A 10,350-nucleotide genomic window follows, 5' to 3' on the forward strand; every position below is an offset into this window, starting at 1 on the left:
TCCAGACCCCATGAGAAGTGGCCTGACCCCACACCTGCCCATCTGCATGCCCTCTGCAATCTGTTGGCTCTGAGAGGCACAGCTTGCTTTGCCCTGCCAAGTGGCAGGAACTTCCATTCAAGGAGCTGGGAGGAGACACCTGAAGCCGGACAGGGCTTTATCTAGGAGCTGGTGCTGCTGAATAATGGATTCAGTGTGCATTCCTGGGCTCCTGGCTGGGTGCACAGCACACACACACACACACACACACACACACACACACACACACACTACACACATGCTGGGCTGACAACTCAGAGGGGCGGGGCTGCCGGGGCTGCTGGCGCTGATGAGCTGAAGGAGCAGCTTGCTTAGGTTGCCTTGGTCTCTGTGGGCAGCAGCAGGAGGCAGCGGCAGCCTGGAGAAGAGGGAGGCGTGTGAGCCGCACTCCACCAGCGAGCTTCTTCCCGCTGCTCTTGCCCAGGCTCTCCCCGCCAGCATGGCCCTGATCGTCCACCTCAAGACTGTCTCAGAGCTCCGAGGCAGAGGTGACCGGATCGCCAAAGTCACTTTCCGAGGTAAGGTAGCCCCTGTCTCAGGAGGACACCAGTTCTGCAAGCTGGCTCAGCCCATATTCTGTGAGCCGATAGGGATGGGAGAGGGCAGGGAGGAGGGATGACGCTGTGGCTACAAGACTTCTTAAGAGTGCCTGCCTGTCCCTGGCCTGACCAGCCTTTAGGTTTCCTATGATCCCTGCTGGGTCAACACGCCAGGGTCCTGGCAGAGTACAGATTCTTGGCTTAATGAGGGGTCCATCCCTGTGGTCACACAGACCCAGGACTAAGGGCCCCAGCCCAGCACCTTCCTGGGACCCCTTTTCTACCACCACTCCCAGACTGGCTTCTGCCTGCTGAATAGGAGTCTATGCCTGAAAAGACCAGAGTGGCTGGTAGAAACCATGGCAGCCAGTGGTACCCTGCCCTCCAGCATGGGGAGGATACTGTGGCTTTTCTAGACCTTCCGTTTCTAGACAGGGACGTTACTCCAACCTCTCCTCTGTGAACCCCTCCTAGCCTCCTTCAGCTTGTGTATTATGACCTATTGTATACCAAATCTGGGGGTCTAGAAATGTGAAGATGAGAGTAAGGAAGGCCCTGTCCTAAAGAGCCACATCTGGTGGGGTAAGGGAAACAGGTTGCAGGCGCACACAAGTGTGTGATGCCAAGCAGAAGGGGACCTGATTACCCAACTAAGACTGGGAGCGAGCAGTCAGAGAAGGCTTCCAGGAGGAAGCAATGCTCAGCTGCTGGCTGAGAGATCAGCAGAGGGAGCAAGCAAAGGGAAGGATGGCATGAGAAGAATTGGGAACAATGTTCCCCAAGGCCGGGAACAGAGCTGGAGAAAGGAGAGATGGAGGCTACGTGAGCCGGAGCTCAGAGCGGGTGCAGAAGCTGGGCTCCAAAGAGCCGAGGAGCTGAAACTGGGCTTTGTCCAGGGTATCTGGCAGCCCCTGAGGATCAAGTAGAGAAACACAAGGTCGGGCTTATCTCTGTGCCCACCAACCCCTGCAAAATTCAGCCTGCCTAGCCGCTTTGACCAGGGTCAAGGTGCCGCTCTCCCATGTGGCGTCACCTCCCCCACAGGGGTCACAGGGAAGGAACTATATAAACCAGGATGTACACTGTCCCTGCAGGTCTGCGAGGAGGGAGCTGTGAGACAGGGCGAGTCAGTAGACATCCCAGTGGGGGTCTCCAGGCGTCCTATGTCACCCACTCAGACCCTGGGCTCTCCTCTCCAGGCGCCCTGTGTCACCCACTCAGACCCTGGGCTCACCACCTGCAGCCAGCCAGTCACAGAGCAGGTGGAAGTTCCAGCCATGTCTTCCAGCTGCAGCAAGGCAGGCAGAAGTGACCAGAGAGTGGGCTGGACCACCTACTGCATTGCCGGCCACCCCAGTGGCTGCTTTCTCCGCAGCAGCCTAGCTCTCTGTGTGCCACCTGCTGGCTTGTGCTGGCTTTAGAACAAGTACATCCCTGCATTCCACACACAGCCCCGGCCTGAGTCTTAGCCCTAGGCTACTCAGTGGTTACAGTTGCAACAGCACAGACCAGACCGTGCAGGGCCTGGCTCCTTCCCAGAAAGAGAAACCAGGGTCCAGAGAGCCGGTCAGTCAGTGAGTCAGTGAGGGATAGGGACAGTGGCCCAACTGTCATGCCTGCATCCTGGCCACCCAGTCCTGTAATCTCTTCTGTCTCCTCCAGGGCCCACAAGGAGTGGGCATCCTGAACATCAGAGTCTCATAGACTTTTTTTTCTCTTTGCAGGGGGCAGTGTTAGGAGGTTGAACCCAGGGTCTCCCACATGCTACATAGCTCTCCACTGCCGACCCACGTGTGTACCTCCCCTTTCCAGCCTTTAGTTCACTCTATAGCCCAGGCACGCCTGGAGCACACATCAGCCTCTACGGTAGCTGAGACTATGGGCCTGTCCCCCAGGGCCAGCTTTTATCTCTTCCTTTGAACTGCCAGAGCCAACACCCAGGAATCATGCTGTTTGTAACCCATGCTCTCCTCATAGTCAGAGGGAGAACTTCTGGGGCAAGAGGTGAAGGGTGGGCAGTAGCAACAAGAAAGACTGCAGTCAGATCTCCAAAGAGAGCGTACGCAGACACCCCAGCAGGTGGTAACTATGGGCCCCCCAAAACACCAGCTAATATTGACATTTCGGAGGGAACTGACCAGCAGCTCTTGCCTTCCTGACATCTCCAGTCCATGTTCTAACCACACTGCATTGGGGAAAATTAGAAAATAGAGCTTCCCACCCCATCGCTCCCAACCCCTCAAATGAGGCCCGCAGCAGACGGGGTGACGGGCTGGCATGGGACCTAAGGGTGAAGGAGAGGAAGGTCCTGCCCTGAGGAGCTGCAGGGAAACAAAGAGGTATGGACTCCACCCTGCCTCACCCTGGGCCTCCCAGCAGCAAATAGGAAACAGTAGCTCCATTGCATGGAGGGGCCTCCAGCCTGCAGGAGCCGCCTCAGGAGCAGGTCAGGTGCAGGATGCTTGCTGGCTTCTAGTTTCTCTGCTCTTACTTCAACTCAAGTAATCCCCAGAGCCACAGATCACAGGGTGGGAGCTGTCTGTCTGCCTGTCTGTCTGTCTTCTGCCTTGTGCTCAGCCCTGGTGACCTCCCCACCTCTCTGCTGCCAGATCCCAGTGGTAGCTTGTCCTCTCTCCCCTGAGCCTTCCTGCTAAAGCACATGACAATCCTCCAGACTTCCACCCATTCACCTGGCCTGCCTGCTGGTTCGGAGGTCCTCTGTAGTGAGGATTCCTGTGGGGGTTCATCTTCACACCCCTCCCCACACCCCAGCTTCCATCCTACTACACTGACCTAGACCGACTGCTGATTCCCAAGATGCCAAGGGCTTCCTGCCTGAGGCTGTATACTTCTTTGTTATAGAATGGCCCCAGGGAGAGTGTTCCCTGAGGACAAGTGTAACCTAGAGGGCTTGTTTGTTTGTTTGTTTGTTTGTTTGCGTGTTTGCTTGCTTGCTTGGTGACTATGACTTCTTTCTGGAACTGCCTTTGTCATCATCCCAAGGAAGGGAGTCAGACTCTCCAAGGCCCCCATCCTCAGTGTTTCCCTGCCTGCCTAGGCCATCCTAGCACCTCTGCTCTTGGAGAATGGGGCAGGTGGCCCTCTTCTGAAGGCAGAAGACAGAGGGCCCTGCCCAGAACAGCGGCTGCAGTCCATGCCAGAGTGGGCACACTGCTGTGCTTTGGACATAGCTACAAGGATCACGTCCCCAGAATCCTCCCATCCCTCCAACACACCTGGGGACACCTGGGGGACACCTGGGGACACCTGGGGACACCTTCTTGCCTAAATCCCAGGGTATTGAGAGATCCTCCTTTTCTTTCTCTTCCTTCCACCCTCCTCCCCTTCCTCTTCTTCCCTCCTCCTCCTCCTCTTCTTCCTCTTCCTCCTCCCCCTTTGCCCTGAGTAAGCCCAAGCAGACACAGACCTGGTAGTGAACAGATATCCTACCCAGAACGTTCCCTAGGCCCTCCTGCTTTGATACGAGAAGGTATTTTCATGCTATGAAAATGACTGTAAAATTATCTTCTGCTACAAAGGCACGCAGTGAGCACTGCTGGAAATGTATGGAGAGAGCCAACCTGCAAACGATTCCCCAGAGTGGGAAGGCTCGCTTATCACGTCCATCTCTACTGGCAACAAAAAAGCTGCCTTCTCCTACCTACACCCACTCCATGGTCAGATAAAAATTATAATAAAAAGCTTCAAATATATACAAGAGGAGGGAGCATAAGCGCTTGCAGTTCCAACGCCCTCGGCTCACACAACACCCTCGGCTCACACAACACCCTCGGCTCACAGCCCATGATCCCCTTCTAATTCCCTCATGCCAATTACCCTGAAAAAAAAAATCTATCATTTCATCTAGAAACATTCAAGTCATAGATATTAAAAAACATATATTTCACTGTTCCTTAAAACTGAGCAATTTCCAGGTACTCAGTCCACTTCAGTTTCCTTCATCTCCTCGATGTTAAAATGTTTTCCAGCTCAGGGAAAGCTTCTTTTAATGTGTCTTGTGAATCAAGCAGTTAATCATCCACTCACCCAGTCTTCGTTCATCCACAAATAGTGTTTGAGAACCATCCATATGCTCTAGACCCTGGGGACCCTGATGGGACAGCAAAGAGGCCCTCGAGGGGGAAGGACAGCCCTGCCCTCATCACTGAACACGCAAAGAATTGCAGAGGAGAAGGCACGGGTGGCAGGGCAGAGGACAGCCAGGGAAACAGGAGATTGGCAGCCCTGACAAGGCAGGACAGAGGCAGAAGGCAGCACCCATCCAGCCACCCCGCAGCCAGAAGGGGTGGGGTCTGGGAGGGCCGTCAAGGGAGGGGATACGCTGCCAGGAAGCTGACCCGAGTGCAGGTCAGAGAATGGCAGGGACGAGCCTACAGAATAGACTAGTGTGGGGCTGGAAAGATGGCTCCATGGGCAAAGTGCTTGCCACACAAGAATTCAGAGCTCCAGAACCCCATGTTCATGGGATACAAGGTGGGCACAACAGCTTGCCTGCAGCTCCACCCTGGGACAGCAGAGGCAGAGAGCCCCAGAGCAAGCTAGACATGGAGAGTAGCCATACGGGTGAGCTCTGGGCTTGACTGAAAGATTATCATAGTGAATAAGGTTGGGCAGGTGACACAGGATGACTCCTGGAAGCCTTGGGCCTCCACGAGCAAGCATACGTGTGTTCACACTCACACAAACTATACATGCATGTGCAAAAATGGAAAAAGAAAGAAAGGAATAGGGCAGTGTAGAGTGTGGAGGTGCGCCAGGGGTCTAGGAGTTGGCTGTGTGGCGCCAAGGCTGGAAAATGCTTAACTGTGGACCCAGTGGGTCTTGGTGGCACCCTGAAGCCTTCAAACTCTGTTTGCTAAGTGGATGTGACTCCTCATGTATGGAGGTGTGTGCTAAGAGCTGGTTCGGGAAGTTGGGCAGTGGTGGCGCATGCCTTTAATCCCAGCACTCAGGAGGCAGAGGCAGGCTGATTTCTGAGTTCGAGGCCAGCCTGGTCTACAGAGTGAGTTCCAGGACAGCCAGGGCTATACAGAGAAACCCTGTCTCGAAAAAAAAAACATATATATATATATATATATATATATATATATATATATATATATTTTAAAGAAAAGAGCATTCCATTTGATTCCAGATTGCAGGCCGGGGCAGGTTATAACTAGATGGAAAAGGGAGGCCTAGTATTCAGAAGAAAGGCGGCTCATAGACAGAGTAATTGAGAGGGTAGGAAAAGAGGTCTCTGGATAGAAGGCAGGTGTGGCTTGTGGACACAGGGATTTGGATTTTGAGAAGCAGGGATCAATAAGCTCAAATAAGACTAAGATCATCTCTGTCCTTGCCTCTCGGGTGACCCTGCCAGAATTCTGATGTGGAGTCCCAGGCAAAGATGGGTAAATAGTGTGAGGTAAAATGATGCTGGGAACAAATGCACTGCTCTGGGCTGTCAGTCCTCCTCTGGCCTCCTGAATGCTGACAGACACAGAGACATCAGGCCAAACTTCTGGATCTGTGAGCATCCGTGTGGGCACCCCAGGATTGGAGCCTTGACCACTTCCAGCAGCAGCTGGTCAGTCAGCAACAGGGGTCACTGTGCAGTCTGAGGGCCGGTGATGATCCCACCCCAAGAGACTATGATGCCTTCCCAGCTCTTTAAGTGTTTCAGGGAGCCCCTATAGGCCATTCTTCAAGAAGATACACCACTTCCTACCACATAGAGAAAGACAGATGCCCTGGATTCCCCTCTCTGAGGGTTCCTATTACTGTAACGAAATACCATGACCAAAAAGCAAGTTGGGGAGGAAAGGGTTTATCTGGTTTTCACTTCGTCATTGCTGTTCATCACCCAAAGAAGTCAGGACGGGAACTCAAACAGGCCAGGAAGCTGGAGGCAGGAGCTGATGGAGGCTGTGGAGGGCGCTGCTTCCTGGCTTGCTCCTCATGGCTTGCTTTCTTATAGAACCCAGGACCATCACCCAAGAGCCGGTTCCACCCTCAGTGGGCTGGGCCCTCTCCCATTGATCACTAATTAAGAAAATGACTTACAGAGGCATTATCTCAATTAAGGTTTCCCTTTGTTCAGGTACCTCTAGCTTGTGTCAAGTTGACACAAACGAGGCAGCCCATCCTCTAAGGATGCCCCATTCACAGATGGCTCAGCCCTGGTCAAGTGTTCAGTCATCCACCTCAGGGAGAGCAAACATCACGCTAGCAAGGAGGCACGCCATCCCATCCTATACAGGGAAAGGTAGTCATTCTGCCGTGAAGACATGGCTCTCACGTGGATCCATGTTTCACAGTTCTACCTTCCACAGAATATCCTGTGATCTTCCTGACCATTAGTGCTTCCATCTTAATTGTTAGTATTAGTATTTTATTTGTGTGTGTGTGTTGTTTGTAACTCTTTGTCCCACGTGCACTCCTCATACCTGCTGAGGCCAGAAGAGGGTTTCAGATGCGGTGGAGCTGGAGTTACAGTACAGATGGTTGTGAGCCGCCAGGTGTGCGCTGGGAATTGAACCCACATCCTCTGGAAGAGCAGCCGGTGAGCTTAACCACTGAGCCATCTCTCCAGCCCCTGCCTTTTTTTGTTTTTAATGTGAAAGTTTAGGATAAAATCAGCATTGTTCTTGTAATGATGCTTTTACTCCGTTTGAGAAAGTGAACCGTCATTCCCCCTTCATGCCTTATTATATTCATAGTACCTGGCACAGAATGAGTTCCCTGCACAGCGTGTGGCTTGCTGCGGTCGCAGGCATCTCCGTCTGCCTCTGTATTGGGAGAACCTATCTCCCAGCATCTGTGGCCTGGCCTCCAAGGCAACATTTCCTCCTTCTCTGCCTCCATGATCCTGTCTAAGAAGTGGGACCCAATGACACTGGCACACGGGAGAAGGTTTGTGCTGAGTCAGAGAAATAGCGTTCAATAAGTTCAAATATGGCTTAAGATCCTTGTCCTGTGCCACCTCTCACAGGTGAGTCTGTCTGAGTCTGACTTGTTGAGTGTTAGCAGAGTGAGGAGGGGAGTCTCCAGTCCCCCAGCCCAGCTCTGTGAGCGGCTGGATTTTAGGACACGGTTTAAGGGGCCTGAGGACTGTGGTCTTGTGAGGAAGGCAGTTTATTTTGAGTTGAATTTCTTTGTTGTACTGTGCCATTACCTGTCAATAAGAAAGAGAAGAGCACTCTGTTTCAGCGAATGATGGGTTATTGCCAAAGGAAATTGCCAACAAGCAGACAAGAGAATCATTAGGGAGATGGGCGACCTGACACATCCCTCCTCCGCCGTCACCCTAACAGGGTTTTCTGAGTTATCACGCCTCTAACTGAAGAACACATACTTGTCTTAAATATCTATGGTACTGTCATTGTGATAAGCAATATGCTGCAGGGCTCGGGTGCCCCTACATTTCAGAAGGCTGACACCCGGGCCTGGGAGGTGGACTAGCACGCTTGGCAACCTGAGTTGGAACCCACACAGAGGCTTAAGGAGAAAATCAACTCCATAATGTCTTCTGACCCCCACATGTGTGAGTGGCATGTACAGCCACATACACATATCACACTTACACATTGATAACTAAGGAAAACTTAATAGACTGACATCCTGAACACTCCCAGCGAGGTCCAACCTTTTGAAAATGGGATATTGTCATCTACAAATGTGTGCCGTATTCATAGCTAATGTGGAGCCCAAAAGGCCCACGGGCCTCAGGTTGGGCACATTAACACAGGGTATGGTCTTTGGCCATAATGAAATTAATTATAAAATCAATAGCATTACTATATCTTTTAAAGCCCAGAATATTTTTCAATTAAATAATGGTCTTCTTTCTAACCTGTGGACCAAGAGCGCCAATAAGACATTAGGCAGCATCAGCCAGTGGCTGGGGCTGTAACGCGTGGTGGGGTGTGCACCTGGTGTGCACACAGCTCTGGGTTTGACCCTGGCCTCCTTCCCACAAGCTCAAATTTTGCCAAAACAGAGATAGATGCTGGATAAAGTGTGTGCTACACATGCATGAGGACTGAAGCTCAGATCCCCAGCACCCACATAAAAGCCAGGCAGCCCCGGAGGCCACCTGTAATCTCAGCACTCAGGACGTAGAGACGCCCTGATTCCCTGGAACCCCTGGGAAAGCTGGCTAGCAGAGTAGCTGAATGGGATCAGCAAGCTCAGGTTCCAGGATAGGTCCTGAATCCTCACATAAAGTGGAGAGCAAATGAGGAAGCCACCAACCTCTGGCCTACATACACAAACCCTCATACGTAAACAGTCACACATACTCACACACACACTCAAACATACATGCACACACACACGCATGCATGCACAAACACACTCACACACATTCACAATAGATATGCGCACACATGCACACATGTACACATACTCACACATACTTACATACACACACATGCACTCAGATATACTCACATACACACTCACCCACGCATTCAAAATAGATATGCGCACACATGCACACATGTACACACACATATACATACATGCACACATACACTTAGATGCACTCACATACACATTCACATGTATACACACACAGACACTCACACATAAATACACTCACACATAATCACACTCACATGCATACATAGACTCACACATACACACACATAAACACACATGCATACACACATGCAAACACTCACACATGCATTCACAAACACAGTCACACACTCATACACTCATGCACTCACACACACACGTACACACACACATACACACACACACACACACTTGTGTGTCCAATGGCTCTCATAAGCGCAGATATAAAATCCCTTAACAAAATATCAGCCCACAGAGAAGTAATAAATAAAAACAGTGCATCATGACACACGGGTTTTATCCCAGAAAAGCAAAGTTCTTTTCAAACTTATAAAATGGAAGCATTTTACCACGTAAGCAGAATAAGTGAGAAAAGCTGCACGCCTCTACCCACAGTTACATGAAAATCATTAGACAAAGTTCAATACCACTCAGCAAAGCACGAATAGAGAAACGAGAAAGGACCGCCCAAACCACCCAGCTGACACACACACACACACACACACACACACACACACACACATCCTGGACAGAACAAACGCCTCCCGATGGTCTCTGTTCACTAGTAAGTGGCGTTCTAGCCAGTGCAGTAAGACAGAGAAAACAAAACTCACGCAGCTTGCGAAGGAAGAAGGGAAACTGCCATTTTTCATGAAGACCTTACTGGCTTGTGTTTAAAAGCCCAAGAAACCTGCATAAAAATGACTTCAATGAGTGGAATCTAGCAGCTTTTAGGACACGGGATTGAGACGTACAAATGCTTCTATAAAACAGCCAGCTGGAATGAAGAAATTAAAAAGTAATTACATTTACAATTGCATAAAGTATAAAATATTCAGAAACAAGTTTTGTCAAAGACATTAGCATAAAAAACAAAACACTGAGAGAAACGAGAGGACACCAAACACAGAGCAAACTTATTGGTCAGAGGAAGGGAAGGTCATATAATAAATGTATCAGATCTCCATTAACCACTCTATAGAATGAACTCAGTCCCAACAAAACCTACAGCAGGCTGGGTTTTTTTTGTTTTGTTTTGTTTTGTTTTGTTTTGTTTTTTAAATACATCTTTTTTTTTAATTTTTTTTTAAAATTCTTGCTCATTTTTATTTATTTATTATATGTAAGTACACTGTAGCTGTCTTCAGACACTCCAGAAGAGGGCGTCAGATCTTGTTACGGATGGTTATGA

At 50.4% G+C, this 10,350-nt stretch overlaps 1 protein-coding gene across 1 annotated transcript in view; it reads left to right on the forward strand.

Moving 5' to 3' along the window:
* Nucleotides 1-418: 418 nt before the first annotated feature.
* Nucleotides 419-10,350, forward strand: part of Otof (otoferlin) — a 95,590-nt gene continuing 85,658 nt past the window's right edge. Inside the window, exon 1 of the mRNA XM_021202511.2 lies at nucleotides 419-557. Within this exon, the coding sequence (XP_021058170.1) occupies nucleotides 479-557 (79 nt within the window). The 5' untranslated portion in view covers nucleotides 419-478. The remainder of the gene's footprint in view (nucleotides 558-10,350) is intronic.

The sequence above is a fragment of the Mus pahari genome, chromosome 7 (genome assembly GCF_900095145.1).
Source record: "Mus pahari chromosome 7, PAHARI_EIJ_v1.1, whole genome shotgun sequence".
NCBI lineage: Eukaryota > Metazoa > Chordata > Mammalia > Rodentia > Muridae > Mus > Mus pahari.